At 35.8% G+C, this 20603-nt stretch overlaps 1 protein-coding gene and 1 pseudogene across 6 annotated transcripts in view; both read right to left on the reverse strand.

Annotated features, from left to right (window-relative positions):
• The window catches only part of MPDZ (multiple PDZ domain crumbs cell polarity complex component), a 134662-nt gene that overhangs the window by 66993 nt on the left and 47066 nt on the right, over window positions 1–20603 (reverse strand). For 5 of the 6 annotated variants that reach the window (XM_008689848.2, XM_040631441.1, XM_008689844.2 and 2 more), the window contains 5 exons: window positions 19624–19833; window positions 17817–17933; window positions 15305–15472; window positions 8567–8851; window positions 8175–8298 (listed from right to left, as the gene is read on the reverse strand). In XM_008689848.2, the coding sequence (XP_008688070.1) occupies window positions 8175–8298; window positions 8567–8851; window positions 15305–15472; window positions 17817–17933; window positions 19624–19833 (904 nt within the window). The remainder of the gene's footprint in view (window positions 1–8174; window positions 8299–8566; window positions 8852–15304; window positions 15473–17816; window positions 17934–19623; window positions 19834–20603) is intronic. The other variant, XM_008689850.2, reaches the window with a different exon arrangement.
• Window positions 4389–6425, reverse strand: LOC121103061 (annotated as a pseudogene).

Below are 20603 nucleotides of genomic sequence, written 5' to 3' on the forward strand. Positions count from 1 at the left end.
AGGGTTTCTCAATAAATAAAGCTCTCTGAATTTATATTTCCTTCTACCCTACCCTCACTCTACTTCTTCAAAAATATAAAACCTTTTGAAATTATGTTTAAAACTTTATATAAAATTAATGTAAGTAAGGGAGCCTGGGTGACTCAGTTGGGTAAGCGTCGACCTTCAGCTCAGGTCATGATCCCAGGGTCCTATAATCGAGCCCCATGTTGGGGCTCCTGGCTCAGTGGGGAGTCTGCTTCTCCCTCTGCCTGCTGCTCCCCCTACTTGCTCTCTCTCCCTCTGTCAAATAAATAAAAAAAATCTTTAAATTTTTTTTTAAATTAATGTAACTAAATTCACTTAAAACCAAGTGCTAAAAGTTCCTTCAACAAGATTATGTAATTATATAATGTAAGGAAAGCTATAAAGCTATAAGGGTAGTTTATAAAAACTTGCTGTGAGAGATATCACAAATTCCTTTTTAGGTTTGTATTTTTTGTATAAAAATAAAGAAATTCTTCTATGTATTAATTTTAATAATACCAAATGATATTTCATTTATTCATATTTCATATATCATTTTCTTAATGTTTTAAAATATTTATTTATTTGAGAAGGAGAGAGTGAGCAAGAGAGAGGGCCTGAGCAGGGGGGAGGGGCAGAGGGAGAGGAAGCAGCAGACTCTCCACTGAGCAGGGAGCCCGATGCAGATGTGGGACTCTATCCCAAGACCCTGAGATCATGACCTGAGCCCAACGCAGCCGCTTAACTGACTGAGTCACCCAGGCACGCTGTATTTCGATATCTTTTTAAGAACAATCCTGACTATAATATGTTTCCAGCTTGATATTTCATGCCTGGACATGACATCCGAGCTCTAGTTAGTTATCTAGTTATAGTTCTCTCATAGAAACGAACCATTATCAAATATATTTAAAATATTCTGTTAAGACTTATCCTAATGATTTTTATTTTATTTATTTATTTACTTTTTTTAACATCCACGAATGAAGTTTTATGGGAAGCTGACCACAGCTATTCACGGACGCATCTTCCATGGCCGTGTTCATTCTGTACCAACAGAGCTGAGCAGGCACAGCAGAGACTGTATGACCTACTCAATCGAATGTGTTTACTGTCTGGTCCTTTACAGAAAAAGTTTGCTGACCCCCATTTTATATCATCATGGGAAATTTGCTAGTTCTTGGCTGTACCGCAATTTCCCCAGCCATGAAAATTCTTTTTTTCCAACAGCTCGACTGAGGTATAATTGACAAAGAAACTGTATATATTTCAAGCATATAATGTGATGATTTGATATACGGAGACCTTGTGAAATGATCACCACCACAGTTCAGTTACTTAACACATCCTTCATCTCACACAGTTCTCTTTTTCGTGTGTATGAGAACACTTTAGATTGATTCTTTTAGCAAATTTTAAGTATACAATGCAGCACTAACTATGGTCAGTGTGCTGGGTGTTAGATCCCCAGTACTGACTCATCTTATAAGTGAAGGCTTGTACCCTTTGACCAGCATCTCCCCATTTTCCCCATCCTTCAGCCCCTGGAAAACACTATTCTACTCTGTTTCTGAGAGTTCGACTTTTTAAAAAGTTTCCACATATAAATGAGATAATGCAGTATTCATCTTTCTCTGGCTTATTTCACTTAGGTTCATCCGTGTAGTCACGAATGGTAGGAGTTCCTCCTTTCTCATGGCTGAATAATATTCCACTGTAATGGACATTTTATTTATTTTTATTTTTTATTGTTTTCTTGGAAGCACATTTATTGATTTTAATGTTTCTAACAACTGTTTTCTGGAATAGTTTCTCTTTTTTTCACCAAGTTTTTATTTAAATTCAAGTTAGTTAACATATAGTGTAGTATTGGTTTCAGGAGGAGAATTGAGATTCATCACTTATATACAACACCCAGTACTCATCACAAGTGCCCTCTTTAATGCCCATCACCCATTTCAGCCCATCCCCCCATCTACCTCCCCTCCAGCAACCCTCAGTTTGCTCTCTATAGTTAAGAGTCCTTATGATTTGCCTCTTTCTGTTTTTAACTTATTTTATTTTTCCTTTGCTTCCCCTATGTTCATTTGTTTTGTTTCTTAAATTCCATATATGAGTGAAATCACAGCAGCATTATCAACAATAGCCAAACCATGGAAAGAGCCCAAGTGTCCATCGACTGATGCATGGATAAAGAAGGTGTGTGTGTGTGTGTGTGTGTGTGTGTGTAATGGAATATTACTCAGCCACCAAAAAGAATGAAATCCTGCGATTTGCAATGACATGGATGGCACACTAAGTGAAATAAGTCAGTCAGAGAAAGAAAAATACTACTGACTTTAAAATGTATTGTTGTCAAGAAAACACCTCTGCTTACCATAAACCTACAAACAAGTTTAGACACTGTTTCATCCAAGATGGGTTTCTTATGAGCAGAGAGGGTAGCTCTGAAATGTTTCAGTAGGTACTCTAGTTTGCCCTGATGCTGCCACCCTTCCCATAAAGACCCACTAAATAACTGTACTATGGTAAAATTAAAATGCATGACTATGAAACAAAATTTCATACAGTGGCCCACACCAGGCCTCCTACCCATCATCTTGTTCTCACCAGCACCATGCACTCTACAATAAAGTAAGTCACAGACGTGGGTAAGGCATCATGAACTATAGTGAACATGACCTCTAAATTCATTTTTAATGGTATATTTAACTCACGATTCTATCAGCTATCACTAATAAGGCCACCAGGTCACATCAACTACATAAACCAAGAAGCTGGCACTAATTTGTTCTGCTTGTATTTCCCTATCACCAAATGATAATTTTGCAGTTCAACAAATTCAGTGTAATAGCCACTAATTAGATTTTGGTTGTAACTTCTAGGATCTCTCGACTTTTTTTTTTTCCTGGAAGAAACAGAATAGCCCAAAGCATGTACTGTTAGACCAGAGAACTGGTTCCAAATCTGAGTTCCACCACTCCTAATCAGTGTGGCCTTGGGCGGACTTAACGTCACCCTTGGCCTCATTTTACTCATCTGTAAAATGGGAATAATGCCCCCTTTTAGGATTGTTTAAAGAATTATCTGACAAAAACATGTGGAATTCCTTTCAAAGTGCCTGGCACAAAGTGTTCAATAAAGTACAAAATAAAAATAAAATAAAACTCACAAAATGTATTTTCAATGCATCTCTATCCCAATCCAAAGCTACATTGGTCTCTAAGAGCTAAACACAAATCTTAATTCAGCTTCAAAATGAAGCTTCTTTCAGCAATCTTGACATAGCCTTGGGTTACTCAAGCACTGAAATGTATCATATGGTATGTGAAAATCAGAGACAGACTAAGATTTGAGTACTGGTTCTATTCTAACAGCTGAGTACTTACAGAGAAATTCCTCAGCCTATGTTTCTGTTCCTAATTGGTGAAAAGAGGATAATACCTTTCTTTCCTTCTTACCTTTTTACCTTTTCTTTTTACCTTCAAAGTCCTAATACAACATAATTATCTAATGGACCACAAACCTTATCAAAAATCATCAAGATGAAATTTTTAAAAAATCACTATATGCATGTGTAGTGTACCTGCATATAACATTACTCCCTTAAATTTAACAAAGTAAAAAAAAAAAGTGATTCATGACATCAAAGCAAACAGAATGTGGCAGCTTTTATGGAAACCTGTCATTTATTAATAATTTCTCTGGTTAACCCCTGAGAAAGAAACAAACAATCCAGAAGGCTAAAACTGCAAACAACCTTACACAGTTGATTAAAGGGAGACTCGGAATCTAAGAAAAATGTGTTCAGTAATAAACCCTATCATAACATATTCTCCTACCAGCACAAAGCCAGCCTCTAGTTAGGTTTTCTAAGACATAAACATGCTTTTCATTACTTTAAATTGTAAAGACAACACGTTCTTACATTAAAAGCTTAAATGAACGCTTTATTTTAATGCTTTACACAGATTTTTTAAATAGTCCTTTTTTTGTGATTCCTTTCACATTTAGTTACTCTTAAGTGCTATAAAAATCTGAATATTGAATATCTGTCATTTGAGATCATAGAGAAATGTTCTCCCTTTGGCATACTGAATGCGAGCCCCAAAATGTTAGAGGAACCTCATTGGGTTCCAGAAAGTCTAACATCCAGGGACAAAGCCCTGTAAATATTTTGCATACATAAATTATTTCAAATAATGTCAATGAACCAGAGAAATAAAACTAACAGTTACTTGTACTTTTGATATTACAATTTAGTTGGTAAACTAATGATGGTATAATTTCATACTTATAAGTAAGTTGTTTAGTCTCACAAAGCAAATGAAAGGGATTTCTTAGCGTTTACTTTAAGAAAAAGCCCCAAATCAATACAGCTTTTATTGCATCTTTAGGATTTCATTAAAAAGTCTAAAAATCATCTGGCATCTTGCTGTTTCTGTAGCTGGATGACTTAGATTAAAAACATAGATACCATCCCAAAATTTTCTGATATCCTTGCTTTTAACTGTTGTGGCTTGCTGAATCAGAGCTGCTGAGTTTGATACAAGTTCAATATCATTTCCTTCAAGAATTAACTCATGTTTCTGGGCTTGAGATACTAAACAAGCAACACTTGGCCTCATCTGAACCCTGCAAATATATTTTTCACCCTAGACATTTTGGATCTCAACAAGAGAACCATTCTCCTGAATCACAACGTTGATGGGGAAGTGAGCATTCACAGACCTGATCTTACACTGGAAGCCCAGTGGAATGCCCTTGATCGTGTTCTGTACATGACAACAGACACTGCAGACAGTAGCCAGTTCTGTTCTAGTTTCCCACCATTTGTCAGCTCGGACCCTCTTCTTTTGCTTTCCAAGGCGACTGACCTCTACATGGATGTGACTGATGTCCCTTCACAGGGTTCCTCTGGGGCTCTTCACCGTAACAGTGCATCCCTTCGGAGTGTGCTCGACATCTTTTAGAATGTCGACAGTCTGAGTGTTGACAATGGTCTTTGCTCTCACAGTAGATGTGGCAAAGAGCTCCTGGGGCTCTTTTTAAAATCAGGGGCGTCTGGGTGGCTCAGTGGGTTAAGTGTCCAACTCCTGATTTCAGCTCAGTTCATGATCTCAGGGTTGTGAGATCAAGCCCCATGTTAGGCTCTGCACTGCACGTGGAGCCTGCTTAAGATTATCTCTCTCCCTCTCCCTCTGTCCCTCTCCCAGCTCACACTCTCTTTAAATAAATAAACAATTTAAAAAAATAAAATTGAGGCTTAAATGAATTTCCTGATATAACGAGAGACTATGGACTCTGGGAAACAAACAGAGGGTTTTAGAGGGGAGAGGGGTGGGGGATTGGGATAGGCCGGTGGTGGGTATTAAGGAGGGCATGTATTGCATGGAGCACTGAGTGTTATACGCAAACAATGAATCATGGAACACTACATCAAAAACTAATGATGTACTGTATGGTGACAACATAACATAATAAAAAAAACAAGGACACTTCACTTTTTACTGCTTTTTTTTCCAAGTGCTTAATCACCTTAGCATTTTTTTTTTATGTCAAAACTTAGAAGTTAAGGTAGACGTAACCTAAGTGTCCAACAATAAATGAAGAAATAAACAAAAGGAATATTCAGCCTTAAAATGGAAGGAAATTCTGAAAATATTTTTTTAAAAAGGAAGGAAATTCTGACACATGCTATGAATGGATGAGCTTTGAAGACATTATATAAGTAAATAAGCTAGTCACAAAGGGTCAAATACTATGAGTCCATTTACCTGAGGTACTTAGGATACTCAAGATTTATCGAGACAGAGTAGAATGGTTGCCAGGAACTAGGGGATAGGGAGAATATTTATTATTAATGAGCACAGAGTTTCAGTAGGAGAAGACGAAAAATTACTAGAGATGGTTGGTGGTGACAGTTGCACAACAATGTGAATGGACTTACTGTTACAGAAATGTACGCCTAAAATGATTTTAAATGGTCCATTTTATGTATCTTGGACCACACTAAAAAATGATGTAGACTGGCATACTAATAGAACAAACAAAAACCCATTTGACTGTCTCAATAGATGAAAAAAATATTTGACAAAATTCAGCATTCTCTCAGCAAACTAAAAATAGGCAAGCAATCCAAAGGGTCAGTTTGTAAAACCAGGTATGATCAAACCATGACTCTTACATGAGTCTCCCAACTGCTTCCAAAATACTTTACCAGCCTACGCCAGAATGATCTTAAAACCCAATCTGACCCTGTCACTTTTCTGCCCTCAGCAACCGCTGCCTATAGGAACCTCCAGCGGGTGCTAGGACAGAAGGGGCCAGCACAGGAACCCCTCTAGCACTGCCTCCCACCTATCAGTCCTTTAGCATCAAATCTCACCCTGCCCACTGTCACACCTCACTTCATCCATGCCCCACAAAGTTCAGCAATGCTTCGCCTTTCTCTGCCTCAGCTCTAGCAGCTTCCAGTTTTTCCCAATTATGCGATAAAAATCTCCTTGAAATTTTTCTAAACTCCTCCACATTCAGAATAGGGATCAGCTATTCCCTCCTTTAAACCTTCCATGTTCATTCTATGAATGTTTAGCATAGCATGTACAATATTTTAATGCATTTAGGATTTGATACGTCAATTTGCTTACTCTCTTAAACTCATGTTCTTTGAGGAAAGTGGTTAAATCGTGGTGTCTATGCATAGTGACTAGCTAGAATATAGAAAACAATAAATGTTCAATAGATGAATAAATAAATACACTAAAATAGGGATTTTCACATGGGCTTTGAAAAAAATCTCTGCCTTATAAGAAGGTTAAAAAAATGGGTTCCATGGCCAATTAAATGTAAGAAAATTCTATAACTTCTTAGAGATCCACAACGCACATTTGAATACCAAAGATGCTGAGAAGCAGTGCAAACAAAAACCTGTCTCCTTAAGTGTATCACATTCCCAACTTCCAAACTTGTAGCCCTTTTATAACTTCTATTAACATCCTACAGAACAAGTATTCAAAGTGATCCGCTTTCAGAAACTTCATTAACAGATGAAATATTTCTGACATATTTAGATATCTAGAATATGTCTCATAATTAACAAAATATAGAAAGTTCTATAAAGTCTTATATTACTCTATTAAATGTAATATATAAGAAATAGTAAAGCTAAGTAAAAATTCTCTGCTATAATTCTCCATTTAGCTGCTGTAGTAGTACCCAGCTGTCACCAAATGGAACAAAATTTAGAAAGAGATAGAGACTGGAATTCCACTCACCAAGTAAGCACTGTTAGACTTCACTGCCAAGTCTCAAATTTAACAAGGAAACAAGACTCTGCCATAAGATATCAATGCAAAGGGCTTTGGTTGGTTACATGACAGAAGGAACAAGATCTCTGATGCAGAGCTGAACAGTGTCTTGGGCTGCAACTGGGCACCCAGAGCAACTACTTCAGGATGCTATTTATCAGCACCAAGCACTAGGGACACAGCTGAGTAATGAACGCAAGAGAACAAAAATGCTCTCCCTCCATCCAGTTTTAACTATTGTAATTAGGATTTTCTCTCTACAGGAAATCTTCTTTGCCCAATTCAGTAGGTTTTATGATTATTAACCAGCCTCAACCCTTTATGGGTAAAAGAGGACACAAAAATCCTGCCACCTGGGAAGAAATATTGAATAACTTGCATTTATACTTTGGTGGTGGCACACCTGGCTGTCTTTTTAGTCTTTATTTCAGTGAATGAGAGAAATTAAATACAAACTGACTTATGCATAACTGGTAACATTCAAAGAAACTAATAATTTACTTCTTCAAAGAATTCGAAATTCCAAATTGCTGACTTTTCATTTTCTAAGAATTCCTTTTCTGATTCGCTGTTTCATACACAAACAATTCATATATCTTTTACTTGAATGTGAATGAGGCTCATGAATACTTTTAAATAATTAAGAGCATGAGGATTTAAGCTAGTCTGAAGTAAACAAACCTGTTAACCATTTCAGGAAAAATAAAGAGTACATAAAAGGAGAAACCAGAAAAACTACGGGAACATTTTTAACATCTATTTTATTGCCTACAGTCAACAATGCTGAAACCAGGTTCGATATTTGTCTCTGGCAAGCGGGTTGAGAGGGAAGATACGCGTGGAAAGGAGGGAACTTACCTAGGCTAGAATTGCCTTTTGCTATAGTAATAGTCCTCTCGAACGACTCTTTGGACAGGTTTTGGAGCATGACACACTCTGCACTCGAGGTCAGGGAGCTCTGCTGAATTAAGAACTCGGAGCCCTGACAGACAATAAATAAATAAATAAATAAGTCACACAGGAAAGGAAAACAAGACTGTGGAGTATGATTTCAACATCATCCGTGTTCTCTAATTGGCTGTGCCTTCTTCAGCAGGAAGCTATAACCAAAATAAGTTCATAGGTTGGATTCTGCAAATCTCAGCGTCAACAGAGCACTTGCGCCAAATGCAGGGGTGAGCCAGAATACTGCAACATGTCACTGTTTCCAACCTCATCATAATATACAGTACATATCTTTAAAATGTTACCTTTCCAGTTGAATCAGGTAGCACGGGAGCAGTAAGTTCTGCACTTGATATCATTTCATTTGGTAGGTGAGATTCAGCCCACGTTCTCGTGTTCTCACATTTGTATTGCTGTTCAATAGCATTTGCAGGTGTATAATCATTTACAGTAAAGCCAGAGGCGGGACCCAGGCTCAAGTCTACTGAAGACGGACTCTCATCCTGTCTTTGCAGGAGATTCTGGGTGTACAGATCCTCCAAGGACATGTGCAGATCAAGCACTGGAGCTGAAGAATTTTCAGTAACATCCTGATGATTAAAGAACAAAAAATAAAAAATCACAGCCAGAGTTACATCAATGTATTTTGCAAAACCATTTGTTAATGAAGAACTAGTGGAAAACAGAACACAATTTAATTATTCATTACTCAAGAAGAATTAGCGAACATACAAATTCTTCTCTTAGCTGACATTCTGCGTATCTTTATTTTTATAAACGCCTCTGAATACATTTCCTGCAGATCACATATGTCATGTTCAACTGAGGTATACTTGTACTATATACTGTACATGAGATCATTTAGATACAATATTATGTTCTATTCACAAATAAAATTATAGTTCAATCCACACAGGAAAGCAAGTAACTGGTATTTTCAAATCTTATTTAAAGAATAGTTCATTTTCAATCAGTTTGAATTTCCTACGCAAGATCAAGAGCATAAAGAGAATATTGATTCTGATTTACAAGAATCTCCAAGGAAAAATCATTTTGATAGGCATTTCTATGTATTCATGGAGAAAAGAAAGCCATGTAATTCAAATTATTATAGGGAAAGCTTTCATAAATGTTCTGCAGGGTAAACAAAGGGAATACTAAGAAGGTGTGTAATAAGATGTAGGCTCTAATCTACGCTCTCTTATCAACAATCTACACATCACAACAGAACCTCTCTTGACTTTATATTTGATTTCTAAAATTCCCTGAAACTCTACAATTCTAGTTTGACATACCTGTATACATCTATTTACAACAGATATATTCTATCACTTACGTGCTTTGGGCAAGTAGTCACTCCATGAACTGCTATTGAATAAACATACCAGTTTTCCCTACAATTCTCTTATTAGTATCTTAAAGTATAAAAGTAGCATATGAATACATTATCATCAGAAAAGACTCAAGCCATGCAGGTATATATATGTGTGTGCATACAGAGTATAACATGTAAGCTCCCCCTATGGTTCCTACTTCCATTTTTTTCCCTGATAGAAAGAGCTGGAATCAGCTGAATGTCTGTGAGAATTTTTTATTCATTTGCATACTAAATATGTACAAGTACATGTGCACACTCACCCATACATGCAGTTACACATTTTTAAAACTAACCTAAACCATTAATTAAGTAGAATGTTTTTACTTCCTTTTTTGAAGTATCTTTCTATCTAGACATGAGAGATTTCCATGTCAGTAAATAAACATCAACATCAATCTTCTTATGACCACAGAACTACTCCTAAGTAGGAAAGGCCCCGGAGTGCAGACTGTGGAGTGCATGCTCAGATGCTCACTCTACCACTAGCTGTCCTTTGTACCTTGGTCCCCTCAGCTATTAACTGGGGAAAACAAAAGGACCTAGTTCAGGACTAGCGGAAGGACAGAGAGAGTTCATACCACCAAGTAATAATAACATGTCTGACTTAATGGAAAATGCCCCATAACCATTAGCCATTACTGTTATTTTTATTACACATCTTTCTGCAAGCGAGAAAATTTGTTTAGTATAAATGCCTAGAATTCTGGGCCAAATAATATGCACACCTAAAATGTTGGTACATACTGCCAAATAATCTTCCAATTTTCTTTCACAAAAATATGGGACTACCTGTGAGAATTATCTTGCCAACCCTAATTTGGTAATTTGATCTGAAAGAAATATATTCTAGTAAATATAAAATTTAACATTTACTATGCATGTCCCTGACAATTAAAGAGGACATGCCATTTGTATATCTCCTGTCAACAGTCTCTTCATATATTATATCCAACTTTTCATCAGGGGGGTTCCACTTGTTCCTGTCATTGATATACTTTGTAGGTAAAGTCTGTAATATATACCACAAGTATTGTACATGTTATATAGATATATGCAGAAATTAAATTCTTTACATAATCAAGAATTCTTTTGTAACTCTTTATGAAATTCTTTAATCAAATTTGTCAAAATTTTTTGTGCTCCAGGGTTTCAAAAGTTGCTTAATGAGTCCTTCCACACAAAGAAAATGAAATGCTTTCTAGTATTTTTCTTCTGTTTTATAATTGCTTTCTCTTCAGATTCAGTTTTAATCCTTCTAGAATTCATTTCAGGGTGTGGTGTGAGATATAGATCTCATTCTGTTTTTTCTAAAAGGGTAATCAATTTTTCCAACAGAGTTAATTATATTCCTCTTATCAGCGTAAGTTATCATCTCTCTGGAATTATCAAGTATTCCTGGTACAAAGAATTAAGGCAAGTGGGAATATCGTACAAGCAAGTAACATCTTTAGACTCTTCAGGAACAATGATAAAAAACCATCATCCTCCACATTGCTGGAACCTAAACAATAACCTGTTGGCCCATTCACCCAATTTTGATGATTTTGCTCTGATGAAAAATAACAATGCACTTACTACAGAATTAGCTTCTGTATTACTAATATTTAGCAGTATATCATCTTCCCCAGTCCTCACATAAAGATAACAATTAAAACTGTTTTTCATCACAAAAGGAGGTCAAGCCACCCTTGTTAGCTAGGGTTTACTATAAATCGTGTGATAGAAATTTCCATGCATTATTCATAAAGGAGTTAACACAGACACAGAAAAGAAAGAGCTAATCAACACAGCAGACAACATACGCCTACTTCAGAAATGTTTCTGGTTGCTGAACAACCAACTGAGTTTTATTTTTAAAAGTCTTATGGATCTAAAGGAAAAGCAGTTCTTCCCCTGTAAGATGTTCGAAAATAACTCTATAATTTCCCAGTGCAACTTGGTACCTAAACTGAAGTCTTGCAAAAATCCACATTAACACGTGCCTCTACTTTATATATTCTTGTTCTCAGGAAAAAAAAAAAAGAGAAAGAGAAAGAGAGACAGGTTAAATAAAAATGTCAAATACACTTGAAAAGATCTGTTTAAGGGCGATGAGTAAGTTAGGATGATACCTGGGCACGCTATTTACCCAGATGATTTATTTATATAGACCAGCTAAGTACTGAAACATTCACTGGGCACAACCGGAATTTCTTCATAAGTCGTCTACCACAGAAGTCCTTCCATAGCGTGGGAAAACATACTAAAAGCACAGCCACTCCAACTCACCACCTTTCTCCCACTCTTTCTGACACAGGGTATAGTACTTCTTTTATTGTTTGTACACCAATCCTACTGAGCAAAAAAGGGACTTCTTTTATACTTCGAAAGCTTGCAGTTTTATCACTAAGACTTCCACAATCACTCTCATCATGTTGGCTAGAGTGATTTCATTAGTTTTTGATACCAACCGTTTCTCCAAAGAAAGAATTTGAGCATGGGTGTGAAGGCCGCCATACTGATGCTACAGAATGACAGAAAGTGGAGATCTGTAGGAACAAATGGATTTTTTTTTAAAATCACGGAATCCATTAGCTATGTTTTGTGTGCAAGGTGCAAGGAGGGGCTTCTATCCTGACAAACACCAAGTTCAACTTGCACTAGAATTAAAAGCATTTCCTAGTAGACCATATGAGGAATGAAGGACTGGTAATCATTTCATCCCTGGAGCGAGAGTGTTGGATATACAACAGAAGGTGGGGCTTGGGAGTGGGGATAAGGAGTATTAGGGGAGACTCATTACATAAATAATCTTTACTGGGTGTATTTCAAAATCCAAAACAGGAAAAAATAAATGAAAGCATCTTCTCCCCAAAACCATGATGAGCTTTTAAATAAAAGTCTACAAGCATTTAAGTTTGGAAAACAATTACTTCTGCATTTTGTTGTCTTTAAAGGTGACAAGGAAAAAGGGGATAAAAAGAAGAAAATTTAAACCTACAACAATGAGAAAACCCACTGGATTTTTGCCTTTAAAATTCACATCTCAATGACTTGCCTCTATTAGTCCAAATGCCATAGGAGTAGCTCTACTATATTTTTCAGATTTTTAGTAATGGTTATTTTCCTTACATGATAATTAATCAAATTATATGAATACCACTCCTTAAAAAAAAATCAGAATGGGCTCCCAGGTGGGAGAGTTTTGGACGAAGGAGTTCTGACATACGCCTACGAGCCTTTGGTATCTAAGCTGCTTTCAGGCGCACACTCTGCTCTTAGGAGTCAGGCCTCCCTCCTACGGTGAGTCCCTGCTCTGGTCGATTAGTTCTTACAACTTCTGGCAGCGTACCTGACCAAGGTGAAATTATTTGTGCATTTCCAACCACCAAGATTATTACATATCTAACAAAGCCAAAAACCTGAGGAATCACTGAGATCTTCACACTCTGTTTTACACTTCTTTAAATCAGTACAGAGCCTTCTCTGCCTTAAATATCATATATTATAAGATTTTATGTTATCGATTTGAGGGTTCCAAAGTGAGCTCACTCTTAAGAAAAATGACCAGGAAAAAAAATGGCCAGTTCTAAATTCCATAACGAATTGCCATTCTGTCTTTTTAAAATAAATTTAGTGTAAAGAAACAGGAAGATAAATACATCATCTAATTTTTTATTTACATACAATTTTCTGGTAAATATCTTGGTGCTATAAAGACACCACAAAACAAAAACAAAAATAAAAAACAATGTTGCAGAGATTTACCACTATGCAGAAACAGTCCTACTTTCTAAGAAAACTGAAAGCACACAGGAGTTTCACAATGTGTTTTAAAACATCCTTATTAATGTCTTCTTTGTTGTTTTGTAGTTTAAATATTTCAGTTGATAGGCCAGCTTGCCAAAATCTGCTTCAACAAAGGAGTAAACTGCTTAGGAAAAAAAAAAAAAAGGAGGCAAATAGAATTCAGTAAGCCAATATGTTGTGCTGCATACAGCCAGCATTTGCCCTGTAAAATATATGCTTCTCAGTATGCAGATTGTGTAATCCCTTTAAGTAACAATTACTAAGTTAAACAATGCAATCTGTCCCACTGGCAAGAGTGGTGCGCTATGCTGTGGACTAAGGAGGGTCCATTAGGAGATGAACTCCGCTTCCAGCCCTGAGGCCTGTAGAGACTGAACACGTTCCAGACAGGACGCAGGCACATAGACAGTCTCAGGTGTGGTGAGAGAGGAGCAGCTGCTCCATTCAAGATTATACCTTGCAAACCAATTCAAGGAGATTTCCCAGCATCGTTTGCAAGGATAACAGGTGCACCTTGAACATAAAAGAAAATGCTTTGAAAATGTTCTGGCCAAAAAATTACTTGTTAATCAGGAAAGGAGGAAAACTGTGCTAGACCTGTGGAAATGCTATTTTCCATCTTATTCAAAAATACAGATTTCCTTCCTGCTGAATTTAATTTATATGGAAAATATATATTTCATATATTTAAGAAAGTTACTGTCTAGTCTTTTTATCTTGCTTTTTAATGATTATTTATGGTATATTTCCAACATGGAAGAATAAAGAAATTATATCCATACGTGAAGTCTTTGCCCAGATGGAATAAATGTTAACATTTTGCCATATTCTCTTCAACTCTCTTTCCTCTTTAAAGGATATAATGTATTACACATACAGCTGAATTCCCGTGTTTCTTTCTTTCTCAAAGAATAACTTCTTTCCTGAAGTTGAAAAAAGTTATTCCTACACATTTTTAGTTTTTTTAATACACATACTCACACACATACTCATGAAATACACTGAACTGTTTTGTGCATTTGTATTTCTGAAAATATAAAAAACTCTAACAAATCAATAGGTAGAAAAAAAACACAATATAAAAATTGTCAAAAGATACGAAAAGGCCACTGACACAAGTGAAAACCGAAAGACCAATATACGGAACAGTGCTCAACCCCACTAAAAAGCGGAACTCCAAATGCAAATAGTAAGATACCATTTCATGCCCAAAAGATTGGATAGGTTTTAAAATATTACTTATTAAACATTATAAAGTACATCACCAAGAAAATAAAGGGAGTTGGGGCATTTATGCCAATAATCTATTTCTAAAATACATATGGCACAGATATGTCAAATAGTAACTAAATTCTTCATTCATATCCAGAGACTTAATCATACTTTGCCATTCACTGTGATTTCTATGTATTTTTTGGCATCATTTTATATAAAAACATATGACAGTATTAAATTTAATTTTCTAGTAAATATTAAATTAATGCAAGAAATATTTTATTATCCAACTCTGCATGAAAATCAATTTTAAAACAATTAAGAAAATAAAGTTATCCTCATGATTTTTCTAAAGCAGACACAGCTAAATATACAATTTGAGAAATACATTTCATTAAAATTTTTCTATCATATAAATCTTACTCAAAGCTTTGAACCCTTGTCTCTACACAACAGAACCTCAATTTAAATAGTACCTAGCAGTCTAAAAGATGCTGAATCAACACTACCTCAATGAAACCACTTTAATCTGATAATGGATCCATGACTGGAAAAAACATAATTCCTCTAACGTATTACTCCCACCATTCCCCATAAACACTGATCTCTAGATAATTGCACACAAGGCTCTCCCATAAGTAAAATGACAATTCCTATGTACCTTGGGAGGAGAAGATGGAAGGGAGGGGCCATAGTTCAGGCCATCGCTACAAGCACTGCCGTGAAGAGATAAAATAGAGGCTTGAGTGGAGTAGATACTGTCATTATCCGGAGAGTACTGAGATTCAAATGTAGATTCATCTGCTAAGTCAGCCTCGTTCGTGTCCACCTAGGAATCAAAACAATAATATCAGTTGGAAATTCTGGTTACCTATATGACAAGTGTCCACTTGAGACTAAAAAGCATCCCGGCATTCACTCTATTTCCTACATGACCTCTTCACCTTTTTCAACACCTCAAAGACTGACTAAGACAACAGCAGGAGGACAAACTGCTGCTGGCATTGTTTACTTATTCCACCAATAAAAGGACAATGGTAACAATTAACAATAGGCCTGGATCCATTCGAAGTTTAAGTGGTCCCATAAATTAAGGAAAATATTTACTTTTTCCAGTTCACATTCTTTTCTAAAACCACCTGCCCAACTCCTAGAATTTTATAATAAAATGAATGAGGTCAACACTTTTCCTATTCAACTAAAATAAACTATTATTTAACAAGGCAGCTAGGCAATTATCCATTTATAAAGCTCACTAAAACAGTATCTTTAAAGTTATTTTTTTTTAAGTAGGCTACACACCCGTATGGAGCCTAATGAGGGGCTTCAACTCATGAGCCTGAGATCAAGACCTGAGTTGAGATCCAGAATCAGACGCTTAACTGAGCCACACAGACACCCCTATTTTAAGTTATTTTAAACTAGATTTTGAAACCATTCAAGTTGTAGGTTCAAAGTTGCTGGTGATGGTCAGAAACGAAAAAGAGTATCTGTGATTTCATACGGAAATTACACTAACAAACAAGGAGCCTAATTATGGTTATGGGGAAGTTATAAAGTTGTAAACTCCTATTGTTGGAAAACTCATATAAAGTAGAACATTTCATTATGTATTATCTAAAACTCCTAATACTATCTTCTGTGGCAGAACCAAGTGAAAGAATAAACTCATGAGGAGCTTGTTTATAATTCACTCACAGTTATACTTTAGAATAGATAGAACTAACATAAGTATTAGCCTTCTCTGATGTTATCAGCATTTTCTGTCTTGATGGCAAAATCCTGTGTGTTCTACTTCTTTGTGATTTCAACTTGTTTTGCCAGGAGAATTATAACATTATACCAGGTCACATTCTTGCAAAAACATGCTAAGAACACAGGTACACCATTTCCAAGTGACCTTCTCTCTAATAATATATTTTAAATACATGTTCAAATTCACTAGTGAACTACTTTGTGGAGGTTTACCCTTCACAAATGTTTATCATGTACAACAACTAGACAGTAAATACTTCACATCATATCTAGACAGATGGCATTAACTAAGCTTTGTGTCATGGATTACTGATTATATTGTAATGTGATATTATTGTATTTTAATAATATACACCAAAACTTTCCAAAAGACAATTTCAGGAGCTGGTTAACTGAAAAATATTAAGAAGAAAAACTGTCTCCCCAAAATCAGGATTATCAAAATCAAAGAAATAATTCATACTCGGTTCTAAAGCAAGATATGCACAACTGGTTATAACTACATAATGGAGAATGCCATGGGTTTTAAACCTCACTCTAGTCTGATACACTGAAACAAGGATTTCAAAAGCTGGGTATATCCTTTCTAGTACCTCTGGGCATTATTTGCCCGAAAGAAAGGTAGGCCAGGAACCTGGCTTTAATAAGAGTAATGGAATAGGACGTACAATTTGTTATATTTATGTTGTATAAATGTCACATGTTTATTTATATCTGGTATTTAGCTTTATGTCTTAATTATTGCTATAGTATTGTCTCCTCTACCAGACAGTAAGGTTCTTAGGAGCAAGATTCATGCATTTATTCATCAAAGTGGTCTCCAGTGGTCCACAAACACATTTATTCTAATGAATGATTTTACATAGATCAAGTAAAAATAAAATTTTAATTTAAAATTTTCTAGTAAATCAGTGATGTTTATTACATTTTGTAATTATAGAAAACATGGGTTTTGACTATTTTGGAGGCTTCTGTGTTCTTAATAACCGAACCAATTTATGTGGTTTTCAGATTATTTGTATCAAATGGAAAAAATATACTTGTTACCTCATTAAAAGGTAGCCAAAACAACTGATTAACTAAAAACAGCTAAACAATGCCTAGAAATGGCCCAAGTATGAAATTAGAGCAAATGATGCTTCAACAACTTTTGGTATGATATAAAGGTTAATTCTACTAGTTGTCAGAATGCATTGCTAACTGAATCTCTTCCCTAAATCCAACAAATAATTTTCATACATTATAGTTTTTCTTCCTATTTTGAACTATGAGAACCACTAGAGTTGAAATGAAAATGTTGGGTTTTCCAACACATTATGAACAAAGAGTTTATAGTAAGATTTTAGAATATTTCGAAAGGCAAAAAATTAGACACATAGGATTTCTGAAAGAAGACTTGATAGGTTGTGGCCACTAACCAGAGCCAAGTCAGCCCTGAAGAGGACTCTGTCAGCCAGCCCTTCCTCCTCGCAGGAGTGTGGTGGGTGGAGAAAGGAATCCTCCTTAGCAGAAACATACCCTTCTTCTGGTGAAAGCTGCAGGGAGAAGGAGGCTCAGTGTTTGAGGATGAGGATGAGGGAGAACAGCAAAGAAGGAAAGAAGGAAAGGTGGGGGGGATAGAAGAAGACAAGTAAGGAGAAGAGGGAAAAAATGGGAATGTTTTCAAATGATAACATACGACTTATAGAACAATGAACATGAAATATGATAAATACTCATATTTAACATCTTTATTTGTTAAGACACAACAAGGACATTCTTCTAATACCAATACATCATCTGTTAGATGAAAATCCCTTCTAATTTTTTCATTCTCCTTATAAAAGATCATGAAAATCAACAATTTTTATATTATATAATAATCTTCTGGTCAGTTTTATCTGCCAAATATTCTGGCTAAACAATGACCTCTTAATACAAAAATAAGTAAGGAGCCTTTTAGTAAGTTAAGATATGAAAGAAGTTGCAGAGGGAAAAAAAAACATTACAAAGGAAGGATCAATTTCTCTCTGTCATCCCTTACTAGAATGTTATTTTAAAGAATGTGATTTACTTGAGAAGGAGTGTCAGAGAACCCTACAGTGAAGTCTTTCAATTGAGCATAGCTTTAAAAACACTAAAAAAACTCTACGTGTACAGAACGTACTTAAATTACATTCCTAATCTATTATATTGCAACCTTGATCACACTGACAGAAAACCTAACGCATTTATTCCAATCTCAAATAAAATAGCCTGAAATAGATTTTCTTGCCTACATCACCCGTATCAGCAACACACGCAGAAGTTCCCTCCTTTCCTCTGTTGTCATAAATATATTTTCAGAGGTTACTAAGGTTCTTTGTGGAATACAAAGTGAGGCATGAAAAATCTAACATTGCAAATGTATTAACAAAGCTTACTATTTGAACAAATTCTTTCATAAAGTCAACAAATTGTTATTTGATGTTTATGCAAATGTACCTATGTGTTTGCATTTTCTTAAGAAAAGATGTATTTGACCTCTGACTTAAAAATATATTTATACATTTAAAAAGTCCCACAAATATTGAGAATGTTGCTAATATTTACTTGCAATTCAGTGATAAGTGCAATGTTGTAATCACTATACCTAATAAACATACTGACATTATGTAGCATGAACTGATTATTTATTAATACCGCACTAATTAATGACAGGAGGGCGACTGCCTCCCAGGAGAAGAGCCACAAGCTGATGAACCCACTGTGAAAAGTTCAATTTCTTGCTCTGCTGTAATTAGACAAGAAATGTGTTGAAACCAACAGAATGCAGGTCCTTACACCACACTGACAGAGATTCTACTTTATTCCACTATAATTAAAGATTGTACTGTTAGTGGTGAATGCTATTAATTTCTCTAATACCCCACTATATTGGTATAGACATTTTAAGGCATATTTCTTTTAAAATATTCGATTCTATATTCATCATAACCTTATTACCCAATAAAAAAGATCAAAAGCATACTACAAAATCATAATTTAATGTTATAAATTTATTTCTGAATCTTGTTTTCTCTCCTTTATTCTTTTAAAAAATACTACTCAATTAAATCTTTACACTCACACGGCTGATAACCATACCAATGTAAACCACCAAAAGTCGTGATTCACTCATGAGAACACCTTCTGAAGCTAAAAGTAAGCCTAAAAGCCATTTTGTTTACAAATTGAAAAAAAAATCAATAAAATCCAAATTCTTACAGGTAAAGGTTTAGCAACTCCGATTCTCACGGTTCCTGGCGGTGCACCCTTCAGGGCCTGCACAGCTTCTTCAAGACTGCTGTTCTCCAAGTTAACATCATTGACAAACATGAGTCGATCTCCAGGAAGAAGTCGACCATCCTTTTCGGCAATGCCACCAGGTACCAAAGAACGAATTACAATCACAGTGCTTGCTGGATCAATGGGATCCTGACAGAATGGGGAAGGAAACATTAATAAAAAAGAAGGTAGTTCCTTTTTATTGAAAAAACTTTTTTATAGATTGGCCTCTGAATTATAATGGATGGGTAACTGTTTCAAGTGCCTCAAAAAAGAATTTTCATGCAACACTTCTAAACAAATTATCTAGGTAAAGGCTATCTCCATTTTGAAGAGTTTAGAAGAGTTCCCCTAAAGGATGGTACCAAGTTGTTCCTGAGTAGACCACTTCAATCGTACAGATGACTATAAAATTATTTTAATTTTTGATAAACTGTCCAATCTAGTAACTGTCTTCTGAGTCTGGACGTCAGATACAGGAATTACTGACAACAGCATTTATTTGTTTGTTTTTAAAGATTTTATTTATTTATTTGACAGAGAGAGAGAGCTTACAAGCAAGGGGAGTGGAAGGCAGAGGGAGAAGCAGGCTCCCCTCAAAGCAGGGAGCCCAAGGCTGGGCTCCATGGGGGGGCTTTATGGGGGAAGGGGGAACAACTCCACACAAGGCTCCATTGGTGTCTGATGTGGGGCTCTATCCCAGGACCCCGGGATCATGACGAGAGCCAAAGGCAGATGGATGCTTAACCGAATGAGCCACCCAGGCATTTGTTATATAGGGTGTTACTACTGTGGGACATCAGTAGATGTGAGTGTAGTAGAAGGTCAGGTCTATCTTTCTGAAATGAAGAAATACAGTAAGAGTTCATACAGTAGGTGATGATGCAGTGTTTCCAGACACAGCAACCTTAATATCAGAA

Source organism: Ursus maritimus, unplaced genomic scaffold (genome assembly GCF_017311325.1).
Source record: "Ursus maritimus isolate PB19 unplaced genomic scaffold, ASM1731132v1 scaffold_17, whole genome shotgun sequence".
NCBI classification, from domain to species: Eukaryota; Metazoa; Chordata; class Mammalia; order Carnivora; family Ursidae; genus Ursus; species Ursus maritimus.